The sequence below is a fragment of the Vanacampus margaritifer genome, chromosome 5, assembly GCF_051991255.1.
Source record: "Vanacampus margaritifer isolate UIUO_Vmar chromosome 5, RoL_Vmar_1.0, whole genome shotgun sequence".
Classification (NCBI taxonomy): domain Eukaryota; kingdom Metazoa; phylum Chordata; class Actinopteri; order Syngnathiformes; family Syngnathidae; genus Vanacampus; species Vanacampus margaritifer.
The window spans coordinates 13,697,529-13,717,954 of NC_135436.1; the positions used below are offsets into that span (position 1 = coordinate 13,697,529).

The 20,426-nt window shown below is 41.0% G+C and overlaps 2 protein-coding genes across 2 annotated transcripts; both read right to left on the reverse strand.

Moving 5' to 3' along the window:
* Positions 1 to 1,301: 1,301 nt before the first annotated feature.
* On the reverse strand, positions 1,302 to 14,347 carry baz1b (bromodomain adjacent to zinc finger domain, 1B). Its single transcript, XM_077565981.1, has 21 exons — positions 13,603 to 14,347; positions 12,680 to 12,796; positions 10,920 to 11,064; positions 10,555 to 10,747; positions 10,199 to 10,320; positions 9,873 to 10,070; positions 9,608 to 9,796; positions 8,207 to 9,506; positions 7,916 to 8,059; positions 7,685 to 7,823; positions 7,459 to 7,592; positions 6,868 to 6,979; positions 6,669 to 6,767; positions 6,325 to 6,502; positions 5,971 to 6,153; positions 5,385 to 5,532; positions 5,061 to 5,208; positions 4,857 to 4,975; positions 4,280 to 4,410; positions 4,039 to 4,145; positions 1,302 to 3,422 (listed from the first exon to the last, which is right to left on the reverse strand). Exons 1-21 carry the CDS (start codon positions 13,719 to 13,721, stop codon positions 2,750 to 2,752), a joined length of 4,698 nt encoding a protein of 1,565 aa, XP_077422107.1. The 5' UTR covers positions 13,722 to 14,347; the 3' UTR covers positions 1,302 to 2,749.
* A 266-nt stretch (positions 14,348 to 14,613) lies between these two features.
* bcl7bb (BAF chromatin remodeling complex subunit BCL7B b) lies at positions 14,614 to 17,985 on the reverse strand. The gene is made up of 6 exons (XM_077566908.1): positions 17,829 to 17,985; positions 17,328 to 17,403; positions 17,153 to 17,240; positions 16,906 to 17,064; positions 16,637 to 16,740; positions 14,614 to 16,530 (listed from the first exon to the last, which is right to left on the reverse strand). The coding sequence occupies exons 1-6, from the start codon at positions 17,939 to 17,941 to the stop codon at positions 16,459 to 16,461; spliced, it is 612 nt and encodes a 203-aa protein (XP_077423034.1). The 5' UTR covers positions 17,942 to 17,985; the 3' UTR covers positions 14,614 to 16,458.
* Positions 17,986 to 20,426: the final 2,441 nt, after the last annotated feature.

Below are 20,426 nucleotides of genomic sequence, written 5' to 3' on the forward strand. Positions count from 1 at the left end.
TGTGACGTCTGATGCTGGAAACCACAGAGATAAGAGATGCCTGTAAACTGAGGTTAAATTGGACTTGAGTATGAAACACAGTCACATCCCCAGTTATAAAGGGTGTGAGCAATTGTGCAACCACACTTCCCCTCTATAAAGGATTTGTGAAAAAAATGGCATTTGAACTGGGGAGTGGAGACATTTTACATCCACTGTAGACACCAAGCAGCCACAACTATATGACCAGATCTGATTGTCAGCTGCATCAAAAGTGATTCCTTTGCAAAGGTAATGACGCTGACTTCTGATTGACAGATGTCATATTTTTATTAATTAAATCCTTTGTTTATTCTTATTATTATGGCTGTAGCTGTGTAGCTTGGTGCCGCAGTGGTCCGCCTATAATACCTTGCATATAAATATAACATCTGTGTCAATTAAAATGAGGCATTATCTTTGAAAATAGATTTTTGATACCACTGCTGTATTAGATTTTAGAGTGTCAAGTTGCGTACATCATGCTGCGTGTCTATTATATACAGAAGCTAGACTGGACTGCAATGCATTTGGCATCATGCCTGGCAAGTCAACACACTTGTTCCCTCCTCTCCATTCGCACCCCCACGACTGACTTTGACCTCAGGTAAATATTTGCTGGGTGACTTGCTCCTCCACAACCACACGCCCCACTTGTCAGTTTGTGTAGAGTTCAAAGGTCAATCTGCGCACGACCTGTTTTTTTTTTTTTAAGAGCTGCTGCTGATTTGAAACCTTAAATTTGCACTCATTGCTGTCAATGCCTTCAAATGAATTGGAAAATGTCAATATTTCACTAATTTCTAATCACATTTGAACAAATGTGTGTGCCTTCTCCACTATTGTGATTCACTCGAAGAATTTAAACCGAAGCAAAATGACTGAAATTAAGTTCAGTCAAGTGAACATGATTTTTCTGCCTCCATTTGTTTTTCACCATAGAAAGGAACTTGACTGAAATGTGGTTTTAGAGGGATGACGCTGTGTCACCCATCACGTACATGTCTAGTAATTTCCCTTTCACACATCTTTCGCTCCATTGCAACCTTATTCACATGTTAACAAATAAAGATGGCTTTCTGAATCAAAATGTCATTTATTATGGCTGGACACATGTCCAGTGTCATCTTCTCCTAAAATTGTTTAACTTGCACAAAGCCATACTCATATATAACTTAATTCATTTTAATGAAATAATCATTAATATGCTACCACTATAAGCAGCAATTAATGATTTGACAAAAAGTACAACCAGAATGGTGACGATACAAAACAAGGAAAACTCTTGCTCATAGCCTTTATTGGAAAATCTTTACACGTAAATTACTCCTTAAACCTGCCTAAACTATACATATACATAGAAAAGGGGTTGTGTAAAATACAGTCAAGTCACATCTTGAGACGGTCAGTCCAATTTCACTCATTGGTTGTGGAGTAAAGCAGAAACTAACATCCAAACATTAAGGCATGAGAAAAGAACACTATGATGAAATTACATAACAGGACGAACACAAGGAGGCTATCTAGGCTGGTCGTGTGACAGAAAATCTACGCAGAAGAATATTCAAGTGAGGTGAGAGTTTTCCTTCCCTGTATGACCTTAAGAACAAAAAGTGGCTTGCTACAAAGGTATGAGCAGAGCTGTCACTGGGTCCGATATAGGAATAATAGTAAGAAAAATATAGGAGAGGAGCGCCACCTGGTGACTCAGTGAAGACATCCACCGAGGAGCTGCTTTTTTTGATTGTAAATCGTTCTTGAGGTGTTCTTTACAAAAACGCACGACAAAACCGGCCATTTCTGCCAGGGCAGATGACTTTTAAAAACAACAACCCAAAACCCTAAACACGTTTTCTGCACAACTAGAGAAGTCCTGATTAAACATTTATGCAGACGTGACTTACAAAACCCAAATGAAATGTGCAAAAAATATTAACTCTTTAAAAATATCCATATTGATAATAAACAGTTATTGTTGTACAAATGCTTATGCACATTATTTTAACAAAGTGGTCCTGCAGCTGCTGGCTTGTTTGGTACATTTTACACAAAGTAGTGCACTTGACAGAACCTTGAGGTACCGCTTTGTTTAAAGTGGCAGGCCACTATAGAACAGAAAATCCAAATGATGACACTTATGGGTTAGCTTGCTGGTTCAATACTCACATTAGGGCAGTAACGCACATCACAGCATGTGACCAAATGAAGAAAACAAGTTTACTGTACAAAACTTGCATTTGACAGGGGCCTCCTGCAGAGATACCTAAAATGTTGTCGTCCTTCATACTGTACATTATTTAAAGTGTGCATGGTATGCATAGCTGCATGAACACCGAATTGGGACTATTAGCCCCCCCCCCCCCCAAAAAAAAACACAAAAATCGGTACACTGCTGTGACACTGTTGAACAAGCCCCAAGAACGTGGCAAGGATTCATGTGTTTCAAGTCCAGCCGATTCCGTTCCAGCGGTATTTGAGAGGAACGCACTCATTTAGAGAAAGAAAAAAAAGTTGAAGGGCTGTGAGGCCCTTTCTAAAGTGTGTCTATTTTTTCAACAACAACAAAAAAGCAAATCAAAAATAAAACACCAATAAATGTTACAAATATAAATCCTTTTTGAAAAATATGAACAGAAATTCAATAAGACAAAGAGTCATTGTGAGGTTTGATTCCCTGCTGGCTTGGAACTAAGAAATCAAAAGGATGACAAAATCCAAAGCTTCCTGCGCTTCACGAGCGTTTCTGTCTCTTGGAATGTCGCTGCCGGCCTGGCCTCTCGTCATCGCTGCTCTCCCCGTCGCCCTCAGTCCGGCCCCGCCGTTGCCGAGTTCTACGAGTGTCGCGCTCATCGTCGCAATCCTGCTCCCTGTAATCCTTCCCGGCTGCTTTGGAAGAGGTCCTCTTACTTCTCCGCTTGCCGCTGTCCTCTTCCTCCTCACTCTCCTCATCCTGTGCTCCCCGTCTGTTTCTGCTTTTCTTTGCGTTTGACTTGCCATTCTGAATTCTTTTCTGCGGTGGTGTCTGATCCTCCTCCTCCTCTTCTTCTTCTTCTTCCTCCTCCTCCTCCTCCTCCTCCCCTTCCTCCGCTTCTTCATCCTCCTCTGATGAGGCAGGAGCTCGAGTGACACGCTTGCGTGAGCGTCGCCGCAGGTAGCTGAGGCCGGGTAGCAGCTTCTGGATCAGCTCCATGAAGACCGTCTCGGTCTTGATCATGCAGGAGAGCACGGTGCTGCCCTGCTCATTATACTCCTCCGCATTGGAGAAGACTAGCTTCATGTCCTCCATGAAGTCGTTGGCGTGGCGATACGAGCTTTGGCTGAACTTGCTTTGCATGGTCTGGAAATCCATGGGCTGCGAAATGATGTCCAGATAGTCCTCTGCTTCCTCTGTGGACACGGGTTCCCTGAGGGGAGTAAGAGCATTCAAGATTAGACACAGCAAAGTCAGTATGAAATCACCATTAATGCCTTTTATGGAATCTATGTACTATGGGTAGGATCGATTGGAAAGACATTAAGACTAGGGCAAGACAAATTGATGTTAATTAGAATGGATTTAGACTGCCGGTCAAAGTACCAATTCCAATTTAATGCCGATATCGGCAGTGACATATATCCATTTTGACTGTGTTTACATTGACGGGACACATGAAACAACTGCGTGCACAAACGCCCACGCAAATAATTTCACAGACAATGACTTCTGTGCTCTATTTTGCATTGAGGTGAGTCAGATCGGGTCGCTTGGGCATGTTGCTGCCCCTGTGACTTGACCACGGATAAGCACAAGAAAATGGATGGATGGATGGATGGATAAATAATGTTTTTGATATACTTTTCTCACATCTGAAGGTAAGGTTTTGTAGTACTGTAGTCTAATTCTAAAATCAATGTAGGCCTGATGACTGAAGCTAATTTGGTTCCTTTGTGGACATCTTATGAATTGTGACAAAATATATACCGGTAGTAAAAAGGTCAATGCGTGAAGCTCCATTCACATCGGTAACAATGCCCTCTCACCTAAAGGGCCAGCTGTATCGGAACTTGGTCACTTTTTTAAGGATTTCCTCACACTTCTCCAGCTCCAGTATTTGTCTGCGCACTCCTGTCTGGGAGCTCTGACGCACCTTCAGAAACGACACATTGGCAACATTTTTAGAACATCCCGCTAATACCAAATGAATATTTTGACAGTGTCTACAATTTTGTAAAAAACACAATTCAGTTGACAGCGAGTATCAGGATTGATCTGTTTTCTCACCAATTCATCGATGTCAGCGGGGTTACTGGGGCCAGTCCTCTGCTTAGCACTCTGACTAGAAGAGGACGACTTCTTTTTGGGTTTACTTTTCTGCACGGCTGAAGACTGCTTAGCTTTTTTTCTTGGCCTCACTGTCAAACAAAAATAAGAGACAATTGAAGACATGGAACACTATTGAGAAAATGGTGCGGATAATGTAATCTCTTTGACTATGCCTTCTAGATTCTTGGTTGAGAATTAGGATGGAAAATGTACACCCTAAAAAACAAAACCTCCGTTCGCTGTGAAATGGGGGAGGAGGGCCAGGAAACTGTGTGCCACTCACTGCTGTCTCTAATAACTTTTACTCTCAACAAAAATAAATAAATAACTCACAAAACTAAATTTTTGGTGCTGGGGGATGTTTTGGAACTAGGCCGAAACGGATTCAATTGAAAGTCCAACTGCTGTACAGAGCAACATGACAGGGCAAAAAGTACTAAGGTAGATTTCCAAAAATGGTCGCTTTAATTGGCTGCCTTTTTACTCCACACTCAGTTTGTAACAAAGATAAAGTGTTGCTCTTTGTGACACTCACAGCTGTGGCCCATGGCCTTGTATTCAGACTCTTCCTCATCATCTTCATCCCCATCAGAGTCTTCCTCTTCAGATTCCTCCTCATCCTCATCATCTTCGTCGCTGTCTTGTTTGTAGTTCCTGAAGAACACAACTTTATTGCCGACATTTTCACTGCAGCATTTAAGGGCTACTAGTCTCACCACTCACTGATATGAACACTTACCTCGAGCGCGTGCCCCGTCTGGCCACTGTGGGCTGACAGGCCGTGCACAACCACTCGCCTTCGGGAATGCGGTGCAGCACGGGTCTCAGGCAGAAAAGATGGAAGGCCTTGTTGCATTCGTCACAGAGGATAAGTTTCTCATCATCGCCTGAGCAGGATTGAAAGTTTTGTCATTTAAATAAGACTGCCTTAATAATTCATTCACAATTTCGTACTGTTATGTGATCCATTGCTAATGACCGTGGTTTATCATCACCTTAAAGCTTACACCATACTGTGCGCATTTACAATAAACAATTTTTAAAGACCGGTTATTGTGTTTACCTTTTTTCCGACAAACTTTGCAACGGGCATTCTCGGCAGACATATCCCACTTTATGCAGGCATCCAACATTCCCAGGAGCACATGCATGCGGGAGAAGGTTTGGGCCTCACGGATAGCTGTCCTCCACTTCTCTATTGCTGTTGCCACCTGAGGAGATGCATTTAAAATAAAATAATGGTAGACCAATCCTGGTATTATACTGTACTTGCTGGCTGCGGTTTTTGCTTTCGCCAACACAACATCCTGTTTCAGCCATATTTTTTTCAGTTTTAATTGTCTTTAAGCCGAAAAGCGGAAATACAATTTTTTTGTGGCCAAAATTTTGGTGCATGCCTAGTTAATATATACGTGCAAAATGTAATTTACAGCTTTTATATAAATATGTAACATTTATATTAAACCCATTGGGGAGATTGATGGAATGACAACTGCTGCCGTTTTTTTTTTGTGGCATTATATGAGCCCTGACTCATTGTGGGGTAGCACAACAACAAAGAGCCGTAGGCAATGCTCATCTTAGGTGGTGACACTTGACAACAGCCAGGTTCATCCATAGTCACGTTTTTCTTCCTTCCTTTCACTTACCTTGGCCTCCTCTGCCAGTTTCTTTTCTTCATCCACCTCTTCAACTTTGTTTTCTTCCCCGCCAGACTTTTTCTTTATTTTTTGCTTGGGGGCCATGAATCCTTGCAAGAACTTCTTGATCACACATGCCTGAATGCTGATGATCGACTCGCCTAATTCTTTCAAGTTGTCATTTTTTTCCAGCTGTGTACAGATAGTGAAACAGACAGACAAATCAATGACAGGCAGTTTGTGCAAAATTTTAGGACCACAAAGGGAAAAAAATGTTTTTCCATAAATAGCATAGTTATGTCAGTCTTCAGTAAAAGCCAATACAAACTGTTGCAAGTTACCAGACACAGATAGCCTGCTCACCTGGTCTTCTATGTCCATGTCATCATCAAAGTACCCCAAGCCACCCTTTAGGAGGCGTGAGGCTATTTCCTGAATATCACTGCGTAGAAATTTCAGCAGATCTGTGTCCTCGTCAGGGACTCCGAGGCCAACTTTGTCCTTCCGGGTTAAATTGATGGAGTGTAAGATGTCCTGGTAACTGTACAAGAACAACGGGAACATATTTGCTGTTACTTTTGAGTTGCAATCGAAAATGGTAAATGGTTTGAACTGATATAGAAATAAGGGAAACGAAAGGGCCAAAGCAGATACAAATGGAATAGAAATAAAATATGTAACTATCCATCTCTTGAGCATTCATTCACCTGCTTTCTATCTTTGCTTTCAGTTCACTTTCTCTTACTCCATGAGGATGAAGACTGTCCACCAATTCCTCTAGTTCAGCAGGACTGTCGCATATAAACCTGGAAATATTAGGAGGTTAGAAAGCAGATATGGCCGTGAAAACAGCGTACAAATACTCAAACCAAAAAGCAAAGAGAAAGATAAATGTAAAACACGAACCAGAGATTCTGCCCCTGCTTAGGAGATGTAGTTTCTATACAGACGTCTGTTGTTGCCCCCAGCAGGGCTCCTTCATTATTAGTACCATCAGTACTTCCATTATCATCCGCATCTACAAAAGCATTTTGATCAAACAAGTTTCATAACGTCAAAACATATTTTTTCTTATTTGCGCAATAAATGTTTTCAAAACGTTACGGTAGATATGATCTTTTTTTTTTTTAACAATTTCTGTCTGAAACATTTTTTGTATCCCCTATTTAGATTCATAAATAAACATTTGCAAAAAAATATGTCAGTGGTTACCTCACCTGTTTTGTGAACATTTTATAATTTTATATAGCAGCCCTACTGAATGCATTTGTCTTTTGATGCAGATCTGTTTAATCATTTAAAAATAAAACAAGAAAATAAACAGTCATAGTGCGTTGTATTTTTTTTTTATATATAGAAAACCTGAAAATATATCGCCGCATATCGTTATATAACATAGCCTATATCGTGACAGTTTTTTTTCCCATATCGCCCAGCACTACGTTACTTGCCTATGGCTACGAAAATATTTTCTTCTTTGTGCCACGGCAATCTTACCATCGTCTTCGTCGTCCACATCAGGCTCAGTTGCTTTTTCTTCAAGGGGAGGTGTCCAGCTGTAGTCTATGCTGTCATGCACCCAGCCTTTCTCCACGTACAGCCCAGGGATAACATCAGAGAAAAACCAATATCTGGACAAACAAACATGTATTAATATTTTTGCCTTATTTTTTTCAAGTTAATTGACACGCCTTTATTTTATGGTTAGACCAGTTTCTCTGACCTGTTATGATTTCTGTCTGTACCCAGAGGAGTTCTACGCAGGACCAGTTTGGCTTTTGTTATACCCTCTTGAAAATTCTTTTCCGCAGTCACTCTTTGTCTGCGTAGTCGCTCTTCTTCAGCTGCCTCTTCCATGCGTTCTATGGGATGATAATTTAGAAACAAATAAGTCCCCAAAGCCAATTGCCTACTTGACTGATTTAAAGCGTATCTAGCAAGAAGCAAGAATCACCTTTGTTCTGTTTGTCCAACTCCTCTCTTTCTCTCTTGGCCTGCATGCTCATCAGCCGCCTGCTCTTGACTGAGCTGATCAAGTCCACCAGCTCTACTTTTACTTCTTTCTTGATCTCTTTCTTTGGATCTTTTTTCTTCTCATCTGTGGCCATGAAAAAAAATACATTGGGGTGTGTCAAAAGCCATACCATTATTTTTACTGAATGCACAATAAATAAACAAAATACATTTTAGAATAATTTATGGAATTTTCAGCTCACATTTAATTTGTTAGATAATTTCAAATTACCTTTGCCCTCAACTTCTTTTTGCTTCTTCTTCTCAGCCTTCTTACGATTGACCTCTTTCAGCATTGCGACGCGCTCCTTCCACAGTTCAGCGGTTCGTTGCTGCATGCCATCAACATGGTCTTCCACCGAGTATGTCATGAGAATGCGGTGGCACAATGCTACCAGCAGGCTGACTTTTTCTTCTGGGTCAAGCTCAAAGACCTCGACAGTTTCAAGCTTCTCCAGGAACTCGCTAGTCACCACATCATCAAAGTCACTCATGGCCAAGTCCACAGACCCCTGACCACTCTCCTCACCTTGAGCATCAAAAGGACGCAAACACAGCCTGGCCAGCTCTGATACAGAGTGCAAAGTAAGGGGGATCTCAGATAAGGGGATATCAAGCTCACTGTAGCCCTCTGCGAGCTCATCTTGCAGCAGCGTTTGAAGTAGCACTACCAGCACACGGTTCAGGTAGTGGAAACCCGAGCGCACTCCGGCCAACGATTCCATCAGAGCAATAGATGTGATGGGATATTTGTCATCTGGCATTAGCAGGCCAGCATAGCAGTGAAGAAACTCCACAACCATAGCAACATCCCCAAACAGGGTGTTGGGCAGTCCCTCGGGCATGTCAACAAGCTTAAATGTCGGCAAAGCCTTGCCCCCTTGGATTTCCTGGTCCTCGTATCTACGCGACTGTTCAAGACGGAGTTGCATCTCCTTCTCGCGACGTTCCTTTGCTTTTTCTCGAAGTTTCTCTTTGAGATCATTACGCCGCTTCTTCATTTCTTCTTGCTTTTCCTCCTCACTCATGGCCGCCCAGCGTCTCTTTTGCTCCAATCTCTCCCAGCGTTTCTCAACCAGCTCTTTCAGTTCATCGGGTAGTCTGTCGCGGTCATCTGGTGGCAAGGCCTTTGCAGCCTTGGAGAGGAGGACAGACAGGAAATTCTTTTTGTCCTCTTTGCCCTTGTTCTCCTTATAGTAACGAAGAAGGTGGAGAGCCATTGGATGTAATGGCTTCCCTAGTTTGGGAGTGCCCGTGCTACTACTGCGGGCTCGTTTTTTGGGGCTGCCTGCAGCAGGGCTCTTGGCAAGATGCAGCAGGGTCATCTGCTTCATCTTTGGTGACTTGGCATTTGCTTTTGCATCTTTTCTAAAAGCTTTAAGAATATCCTTATCACCAGGTGTCTTTCCATCCTTCTTGTCGCCAGATTTTTTAACAGATTTTTGACTGGAAAGACCTGAGCTTGTACCTTCTCCTTTCTTGGGTGTTCCAGAGTTCTTTACTTTTAATGGCGAACCATTCATTTTTATTTTCTATGTGGGAGGTGGGGGGAGCAGAGAAGACAAGTCCATTATGCTTCAACAACACCACAACTGATTACACAGTATCAATGTTTGCATGCAACTGAGTTTACCTGCACATGGCCCCAGATGGTGGGACTAAGGGGCTTCCCGAGAGCATCTTTCTGGCTTTTCCTCTTCTTTTCCCCTTTTTCATTTCCCAAGGTCTCTCCCGGCGTACCGGGTATCTTCTGCCTCTTTCTAGCTTTACCTTCAGGAGAAGTCAAGCTCTTGCGCTTGGCAGAAGGATTCTCAGCTAAAAACTTCAGTCAAACAAGAGCGTGAGCTGATATAATTCACAATTATAAGCATATAAAAAAGAAATGACCAGTGCCGTACCTTGTGTGGGTCGAGAAGAAAGTCACTGAATTTACTGGGCAGATTAAACTTTTTCACCAATTCATCTTCAACCACCCAGGGTGCACTCTCGCCCATGCCCAGCCTCTGTGCATAGTGTCTGATGAAGTAACGGATGATCTCTTTGGTTGGCGGGCGCTCTGTTCTGAAAAGACTGTCTGCTGGCACATCACTGATTACCTGTGGTACAGGTCATAAAGGTTTGTCGTCATTTTGTGTTTAAGTAAGCAACAAAACAGTTCTAAGACCAATAATTGCATAGTAAAAAAAACAAAAAATGTCAACAAGAAAAAAACAACCATACATACCTTGTCCTCACTGACGAGCTTGACGTCGTACTTATGAGGAAGGAACTTGGGAATTACCCACCTCTTCCTTTCTTCCTTCATGGCAGTGGGAAGTTTTCTTGGTGAACGCCGTGCTCTGTCACCTGAAAAAGGAGAGAACAATGCCACTGACATTAAAGTATCAAGTAAAAACACAACGAGCTGTAAAACATGCACTGCAATGCATGGATGTGCATGTTATACCACACATTAATTTACTATGTGGATTAGAATCGCTTTTTTACATACCGAACACAGACCGCGGAATACTTGCAACTCCAAAACAATCCTTTTCAATGAACAAAAAAAAAGAAGAAGCTGTTATTGCACAAACTTACTGAGACTCTCTCTCCTGCTCTCCTCCTCTCTGTGAACAGGTTCTTTCCTCTGGTTTTCTTGACTGGCATTCTCTTTGTCACTGGATGGAGAATCACAGGCACCTTCAAGCTTCTTTTCTCCAGCTTCACCCTCAGGGTTCTCAAGGGCATGAATCTTTACCACCTTCACTTGTAAGCTTTTGCCTTGGCTCACCTGAATTAAAATGTTTGTGAGTATCTTAACTAAGCATCAAGATTTTGATCACACTTTTCCTTATTGAATTTAAACAGACGGATTGAATAGTAATCAAGCATTGAATACTGACCAATGCTTAAGAGGTACTATCTTACAAAACAGACAAGAAATAACTGCAGATTAAACTGACCGTGAAGTCACACTCTTCGCCGACAGCATACTTTGTGAGGATTTCTACCCAGGCCATTTCAACCAGCTTGTCTAAAGACACTGTGTTGTGGTGGACCATCTCCAGGATGGGCTTCTCAAACCAGTGAGGATATTCCTCCTGAAGCCTGCACAGATACAATAGTTAGTCCTTTTTGTAGTTAGAAATAAACTAAAAAAATAAGTATATGTACTTTTCACACATATTACATAGGTAGAAAAAGTGCTCCTAAAAGGCACCATTTAGTGAAATATTTTAATAAACACTATTGATCAATTTATGTGTTTTCTATCACATTGTAGGCATTATACAACCTTACCCTCAATACTGAATTTAGCCTCTAGAGGCAGCAAAATGCATTCACAGATACAATGGACAAGGCTTAACAGAACAGTGAGAAATAATTGCATCTTACAAATCCTTTTGATGCCATGTTGTTTTGTAAGACAGCAAGGGAAAATATATTTACAGTATACTGTGACCCAGACCACCCATTGTATTAGTGTGCAATATCGGAGAACAATCATGTAGTATTTATGCAAACACAATGACATAAGATGCTTCGATGTGGATGTGTTTATCACACTTTCCTCGCCTAAGCTTGTGACTGCCACATGTTTCATTTCCGTTGGCCCAAAGATCCTGTTCAATTAAACAAACTCGTTTTTGTTTTTTTAATATGAAGGCTAAGGAGGGGGGTGTTTTGGTCACTCGTTTGTATAACAATACAATTTAACTAGAGTATTAGCTATGGCCTAACTTTTTAAAAGGGCCATTGGAACGGAAGCTTTTTTTAAATGCTGATGATAACATCATGTAATAAAAAAACATTTGGGTGAATAGTGACCTAACTGGCTAAGATGATGTGTGAAAGAAGCTAGTTCCCTTCTGATGTTTCTCAGGCTTACAACTGTCACATGTACTGTAAGCAGAAGTTTTGTAGTTTTTAACAACATTATTCTTATCAGAGCATCGCCTAAGTTGAACAATTAATGTACAACCTACATTTGCTGTAGTGGGGGAGTCTTTAAACAGCCATTAAAATTAGCAACTTACTTGCCTCTCATTAAACTATGGCCTCCGAACACTTCAGTTTTTCAACAAATGCATATAACAATAGTCTATTTTTATGCACAACTGTGGCTTACAATTAAAATATAGTTCCCAACAATTACGGAAGCTTGAGAGCAGAAAGAAGCATCACAATGTAGTTTTAAATACGGCTCGTAATCTGGAGCAACTTCTACATCACTGCATAATTCTGTGCTTTGTCATGACACATATCTGCTGCACATGTGGTTCTTGTGACAACGCCATACTGTGAATTTTGTCCTTTTTTTTTTTTTACATTTCCATTTCACTGATTGCAATAAGCGAGCTTTTCTAAGACCACAGCAGTGTTAAGATGACTCGATCACACGCACATCCTCCAAAATAGAAAGAGAGGTGGAGCGCTAGCGTTATCCAATCACAGCACAGCTGAAAGCCTCACGACCTTCACTAGTCTGGGAGCACGGCTTTGTCTTCACACTTGTGAGATACTGCCACAACATTGATTTTAAAATTACAGACAACTGGAGATTGTGGCTAAAAAGTGAAACACTGCTTGCAAGTCATTTACACTTTGGTTTCATTATGACATCTCCATGAACAATCCGTATGATCATATTTGTACCACTACCACTCAGAATGTTACCATTGTACCTTTAAACACACACACAAGCGCAAGAATCAATACTTACAATTCTGTGACTTCTTGTTCCTCCTCCCATGCTTCTTTGTGTGTCAGCTGAATGCTTCCAGTGCTCTTGCACGTCCAGATGCGCTCTTCATACCTCTTCAAGCGGGCCTCATACTCACTATTGTCATTTTGTCAAGGACAACTTTTATATACACGAGCCATCTAGGATTCATGTGGTCACAAAACATCAGTCAAAAAAGAATCATGAACTTCATTAACACTTGGATTAATGTGGGGTTCAGTTTATGAACAAATACATTAGGACAATCCTAAAAGGAAGAATTCTGACTTAAGTCTATCAGACTGATACTGAATTGTAAATAAGTAATTGTTTTACCGTGTCTGTGAATATTACAAGTGCTATACATGTGCTCATCTGTAGTATCACCGCAGACTGTGCCAAAAACTACTCTAAATGGGAAAGTAACGGGCTGTGTCCTTCATGCAGGTATTCTGTACTATCTTCAGTCATCATAACTACACCTCGAGTTGTAACTTAGAGTTGCAAAATCACACTTGAGACTTTGCGTTAACTGATATGAACAGGCTATGGTGACATAACACCAACATTAGCATTGTGCTAGCGCACCCGGTTCGCCATTATCTTTGACAGCCGATTCACAGAAGCTACGTAATAGGGGCGCTTTCGGAATATATTCGATATTGAACTGATGAATCCAGCTTTTAGTAATTTGTTGTTTTTAGCAAACGCGTACAGAAACTAACACGGTCGCCAACGAGAAGTAACAGTGCACGGGGAGCAGCTAAAACGATGGAAAATGTCAGATCATAACAAATTATTATACGCAGCTGCGCACATTTGTACACGGGAATGTGTGATCTAACACCCTCATCAAGGGACCAAAGGCTGATGACGTACGGTTCCAAATTGATAAGATTACCAGCATCTAGTTTAGAGGATACTCTTTGTTCCTGAAGGCCTCCTTGGTGTGCTCGATGATGTAGACCTCCTCTCCTGGGCCTGGCGGCTCAGCTAACGGCTTAGCTAATGGATAAGGCTTCCGGCCCAAAAGCGGCGCCATTGTAAATCAAATGGCGGCTGTGCAATAAAATAATCACTTTAACACTCTGGTGTAAAATAATATGACGTTAGTTTGTATCACAGCGCCTGATAGCATGTATCACGTTTTCACCGGTAGGCCTGGAACTCAACGTGCAGCAGCTCGCGGGCTAGTTAGTAGCCAGGTTTGCTATCGCGTTGCAAAACAAAACAGTGTCCCTTCTTCCTCGCCTCCTCATCGAATTCTTCTTCTCTGCTTCAGCAGTGATGCCATAGCTGTTCCGAGGACATTCCCAAACACACACAAGCGTTTTATTCTTGTGTCGAGGTATTTGGCGAACTTTTATCTTTTCGCTTGACCTGTCAGGATGCGATCCAAGCCGAAGTCAAATTCGCGGCAACAGCACACAGTCCAGCAGGAGGTCTGGCGCGAAGAACAATTCACTCGACTGTACAAGCCGAGGTCTCGGTCTTTCTTCAACTTCCCGACTGGTCCTTCTTCGTTTTACGAAAGAAAAAAAAGCCTAATGTTGGTAGCTCTTAAAAATGATGTCGTGAAGAGGTTAATTCCTTGTCCAAATGGCGGGAGTTTCACGAACACCGGCACTATTCCGCACACCCTTGACTCGTTTCCCCGGCAGCAACCAGCGTAGCAACAGAGAACCGCCCTCTCTTGGCAGCCATTGGCTCTCTTTGCGAGGCGGCGTTGTCAAACTGGCCTGAAGTGGCGTCCTATTGGCTGTCATTGAATGTTCATTGTTAGTCAAGAACAACCCAACATTTGGAACATTGCAAGACAAGCATTTCGATTATTTTATCAGTATCACAAATACACAAAACGGTAACAGCCTCATAAAGCAATGCTATAATTAATTCAGTGATTGTCTCAGCGTCTGATTAAGAACAAATTCAAATTAAATTTAAATTAAAACATGTTTATTATGGTTAAAGCATCCATTATAAACAAGTGCAGAATTGGAAAAAAATAAAATAACAGCATTTTAATTGTGTTTAGCTAAAAAAAAAAAAAAGATATGCTCATCAATGGTATCACGATTGTCTCTCAAAGCATGAGCTACACATTTAACTCATTTTCAAAGCGTACTGCAATTAAAATCAATAATGCACAATGATTGGTAAATATGCGAAGGCAAACGTCAACAGCATAAAGACACACTTACATGTAGTCTTGTACAATATGTAAATGGAGAGCACAGCACACTGTCCATATTCATCAGTTTAAAAATACGTCAACAAGCTTAACGTTTAGCAGGGAATGTTGCGTTGTCAGTTATAGTATATCAATGAATAGAACATTTGTCGTATGTACACTCAACGGCCACAAGATTAAGTGTTCCACAATCTTATAATAACCAAAAATTCCACCCCCCTTCCCCCAAAAAAAAAATCTTCGTTTTTGACAGTGCCCAATACATATTTAACAATTGCTGACACCAGTGGTTGTAATTTACAGTGTAAAGCTGCACTCATCACAAAGAGGTATCTCTAATATTAATTTTGTGCAGTTTACATGACAAAAATAACACAATGGATTTTTTTTTAATGATGTAATTCAGCTCACTGCTGCAAACTACAACAATAATACTGTACTATTACGGTAAATTAATACTATAGATTTGACATGATGGGTAACGTAGCAGCTTATCACACTATAAAAACGCTAAGCTCTTCAACTGGGCTGCATTACTTTCGTATTAAGCCATAGTCAGCTATTATCCCTTCTCAAACTAACATCTGCATTATCCATCCATCCATTTTCTTAACCGCTTTTCCTCACAAGGGTCGCGGTGGGCGCTGGAGCCTATCCCAGCTGACTTCAGGCAATAGGCGGCGTACACCCTGAACTGGTTTCCAGCCAATCACAGGGCACACAGAGACAAACAACCATACTCACAATCACACCTATGGACAATTTGGAGCGTTCAATTAACCTGCCATGCATGTCTTTGGAATGTGGGAGGAAACCGGAGTACCCGGAGAAAACCATCTGCATTATGTGTTTCAGTAAATGGACAGACAGGCAAAACAAAGATGTTGTTGTGAAACTCCTCTACAAAAGTTATTTCATGTTTCCAAGGTGTTATTCCAACTGCGGCATGTTCGTTTCACAGCAACAACGCAAACACTTACTGGTGTCCAAATATCCAAAATGTGGTCTAACAAAGTAATTTGTGGTTCCTTTTAATCTAAGCACTTTTATCTTTGAGTGTATCACTGCATGTTAGAACCAGACAGTCAAAGATTCCATTTATGTTGTGGCCCCAAAATTTGGAAGTTGGGAGTATTTGATGAAGAGATACTTGCCCATTTCCAGATAATTATCAAGGTACTCATGCACAAAACACTAAACTAAGGGGTGGGACACTGTTGCATAAAATCTTCTTGCTTGACATACAATTTGTGCATACTGTATGTGTGCATTGGCTCTGTGCGCAGGCAATAAGATATGACAGTTTACAGAGACGCTATCTTGTAGTAATTAATATAAGTATATTCAATTTAGAAAAAAGCCCAAATATGTATGTGTATACATAGATAATAAAAGTACAAGGTCAAATTACAGATTACTAACTGTGGACCTCTGATACAGAACAGATTAGGTTGTGCAGGTGTACCAAGTGAAGTGCAAGGTGAATGCATGTGAAACAAACAACAGAGCCTTAAAACCTGAAAGTTCAACATTCAGCTGAAGTGAAAATAACTGTGGACAGGTTATGTGTACATCTTCACATAGAAAACTATCTTAAGACAGCATTTTCTCTTGTGCAAATCTTCTTTAAAGGAGGTGCTCCTGATTCGTCTGATTCTTCCTGTGGAATAGAAAAAAATAGACACTTAGCATCACCTTTACATAATGTCACTGAGACAAATGCTGTTTTTAATCAGTTAAACCGCTTAAGGAAAGTGGTATGAAACCTGTGTGTGTATGGCACTTCGTCTGGCACTTCCTGACGACAGAAGATCCTCCTTGATCAGAGTTGGAGGCTCATCTGCTCCATCCTGTCCAGAGTGAACTGGATCTGGAGTCATTAGGGGACATCAGCATCAATTATGTGCTGACAGTGTCAAAATGTGTATTTCTGCTTTTGATTAATATTAACACATAGATCAAGAAAATCCCAGCAAACGTCCCTTTCACATAAACACTTTAAAGTAGGAGAATTGTGAGAAGGTCATTAACCTACCATCCACGCTCTCCTGTCCAAGCATTGGTGGTTGGGAGTCTTCAGTTCGAAGACTGGAAGTATGCGGAGGGCTGACCTGCTGCGAGCTAGAGTTGCTGCTGCTGTTATCCATTTTAGGGTGGTAAACATCAGACAGAAAGCTCTGGTTGCTGTTTTCATCTGATGTAAAGAACACAATATTCACACTGTGCATTAAATCAACTCGTGTTTGGTCATACTGTACTTCTCATCACACCATTAGACTCACCAGTCAAATCTGGCAAAGAGTTAGTGTTTTCAAGGACCACGTCTTTTAACCCTCTGGTTTCTCCACCAGTAGATTTGGCGCGATAGATCTGATATTAGAAATGACAATGATGAAGTCAAACACACAAATAATATAGAACAGGGAATCCTCAAATAATATATAATTGAAACGCCACCTGCTTTGTTTCTGTCACGGGCACCCACTTGAATATGCGCAAGGACGTGTCGCCAACAGTCACCCATTTTTTCTCCCTGGGGATTAAAGTAGTTTGTCTATATTTAGACAAAAGCTAACAATGATCTCCTCTAATCGGTTCAATTTGATCCTCGACAGATATAGATGGTCACGTTTTTTGTGTACCCAGATAAAGTACTTATCTCTAGAATGAATGTCACGCTGTCATATACAAATGATCGTGTTTATTATTATCATTGTGAAACGTCAACTGAATCGAGGTCGTAATTAGTTGTGCAGAGCTGCAGCCATATTGACAGCTCCTGGCGGAAAAAAGAATCCGATAGCCCCGCCCTTTTTCACAAACAGGGACACCGATTGGCTAGACGCTATGTCAATTATCTAACTTTTCCGACTGAAGTTAGTTGAGCGACGTAGCAGCTAACGACTGACGGTCCGCTGAAGCATTTCCTCTATATTGTAAACTAGACAGCCTACGTACCATTTGCGAACTTTCTCGATTGCGGCCAGAACCTTTTTAATGTCGTCCTTGGCGCGACTCCGGGTCTCAGCGCGGCCTGAACGTCCCGACATCTTGACGCTGATATGAATCATCTAATGATGCATGAGGAAAACTTCAGGCCTAGCCCCCGCTTCTTCTATACTGTGGTAGTCTCGCGAGAATCTCCTATGAACTCTTTATTCCCCCAGCCCCCCTCCCCCCTCCTTTTCTCGCATATGTGCTTATATGCTAGTACAGTACAGTACTTTACACTGTACTGTACTACCCACAGTATTTAAGTAGTAAAGATAGATAGATGGATGAATTGAAGTACACATACTATGCTTCATTATTATCAGAAAGCGGCAGTGGTGATGGCGTCACATTTGAGTTCGCGTAGCGCCATAAATGCGTATATTTATTTGAAATATTTATATTACAAATAATGTTATTGGATTGGTATTAGCTAAACAAGTGCTACGGAATTTTTCCAAAAAGAAATTTGAAATATGTATATCTCTTTTTGGAAGTACACTTAAAATATATATTTTATATAAATTCCAGAGATGTTACACACACACACACTCTCACACACACACACGCACACGCACACACACGTATATATATATATGTATATATATAATGTGTGTGTACAATATTCATATTATTTCAAAGGAAATGTATTAAAAGAAGTATCACGTTGTTTGTTTAACTGTAGCATTCCTTATCTTAAGTACACCCAAAACAACAACAAAAACAGCCTGTATTGTCCGTTTATAGATATCACAGGACCAAAAATAATTTTTCCGTGACCAAAAATGTACAGTGCTTAAGTAAGTGTGTGGAAGAGACAGCCCACAAAAATTAGCTCACATGAAAGAGTAAAGAAGAAAGAAGATTTGACAGTGCAACTGTTCAGCTTAAAATTTAAAAGAAAATAAAAAGACAGATGCAGGGTTTGTACCATCGTTGCTTCGCCCAGCTTGAAAGTGGAGGTAGGCCTAAAGTACGTTGTCACATACATATAATTCTCTTAAAATAACATTAGATTTTAGAGCATTTGGGTATCGACAGTCAGGTTGCAGGCATTATGTTATCCGTTTTTGGCTACAAACCCTGCAGTCATCCGTTGGGGGATAGAGTCTGGAAGCACTACTATGACCCTTATTGATATGCAGAAAATATCCAGCAGATAAAAAATGTTTGTTAAAATAATACTTAAAAAAATAATAAATGACAGACTGGATGTAGTACTACTAGGAGCACGATCTGGGAAGTTAAGATTCTGGGGCGCGTACAATTATGTGTACGTTATGTTTTTTTTGTTTTGTTTAACGTAGTGCATGTGTCTATTTATCAGTAACCATTATAATATAGACGTATACGTTCAACATATTTTAAATAGCGTGTGTTTCAAGTCCACAACTTGGTCTATTTATCACATTGCCGTCTTTGTCCTGGTGGGGGTAGTATTGAGCCATGCAGAGCAGAGCCGTATGTGGCGAGAGTTTTGCCAACTCTGCTTCGGCAGGGTAACAAGATGGCGTCCATATGTAATGAGACCAGCAGTTGACCAATCACGCTGTGATTGGTCACGCTGTTATTGGTCAACTGCTGGTCACATGACATAAGAACGCCATCTTGTTACCCTGCCGAAACCGAGTTGGTCAAACTCTCTCTATATACGGCTCTGATGTAGAGTGTACATAGACAAATAACAACTTTATCTTGTAATTGAAATATGCCATAAAAATAGGCAATAGACAGTTTATTTATCCCTGAAGAGTAGACCTTACAATACGAGAAGTGCTTTATTCAACAAATATTCAACCAAATGTCAGCCCTTAAAATTAGTTTGAGATGCATTTCATACCTTGGTGTAGCTGTTTTTGAGCCTTGTGGCTCTAGACCAGAGGTGGGCAATCTCGGTCCTCGAGGGCCGGAGTCCTGCAGGTTTTGGGAGGTTTCTCACTTCCAACACAAGCTGATTCCAATCAACAGGATCACTATCAGGCTTAGGCAGAGCTTGATGATGAGCTAATGATATATCAGCTGTGTTGGAGAAGGGCAGCATGCAAAACCTGCAGGACTCCGGCCCTCGACTAAGGTTCACCAACCTTTTTGAAGCTGAGAGCTATTCTCCTCTTTGTACTGATTATGTGTAGGACTACCAGTTTGAGAAACACTACTGTATGCAATAATTTGCTCTAATTAACTATTTAATGTCATTATATGATATTAGTAATTATTATATTAATTTATTTGAAGACACTGCTCATGTTTATGAATTGTCAAAAATAATTAGGAAACAGAGAATATTAATGCTGCACTACACTATTATTGCCAGTGTTTACATTTTCAAATGGTCACTTCAACAACATTCCTAGGAAATCGCGGAATGTCCCATCACTGTTTAGCTATTTTTAGAACAGGCCTACGAGATACTCATGTGGTCTTTGGGGGCTACCTGGTGCCCACAAGCACCACATCAGTGAGGTAACCCCTGCCTAGAGTTTAGTGTGCTGTGTCGATTTCTAGAAGGAAGGGAGGAGAAAACTGAGTGTCTGGTGTGGCAGGCGTGCCACTGGCTTTCTGCAG

What these genes read in the sequence shown, in the direction of transcription:
- baz1b (XM_077565981.1), bottom strand. Translation starts at nt 13,721, where the DNA reads ATGGCGCCGCTTTTGGGCCGGAAGCCTTATCCATTAGCTAAGCCGTTA. An exon ending in AAAGCAAAGATAGAAAGCAG is followed by an intron (nt 6,503 to 6,668) that starts GTGAATGAATGC and finishes GTTCTTGTACAG; the next exon opens with TTACCAGGACATCTTACACT. An exon ending in AGACGGGGCACGCGCTCGAG is followed by an intron (nt 4,976 to 5,060) that starts GTAAGTGTTCAT and finishes TGTGTTCTTCAG; the next exon opens with GAACTACAAACAAGACAGCG.
- bcl7bb (XM_077566908.1), bottom strand. Translation starts at nt 17,941, where the DNA reads ATGATTCATATCAGCGTCAAGATGTCGGGACGTTCAGGCCGCGCTGAG. An exon ending in CCGTGACAGAAACAAAGCAG is followed by an intron (nt 17,241 to 17,327) that starts GTGGCGTTTCAA and finishes TTCTAATATCAG; the next exon opens with ATCTATCGCGCCAAATCTAC. An exon ending in GAAGTGCCATACACACACAG is followed by an intron (nt 16,531 to 16,636) that starts GTTTCATACCAC and finishes TCTATTCCACAG; the next exon opens with GAAGAATCAGACGAATCAGG.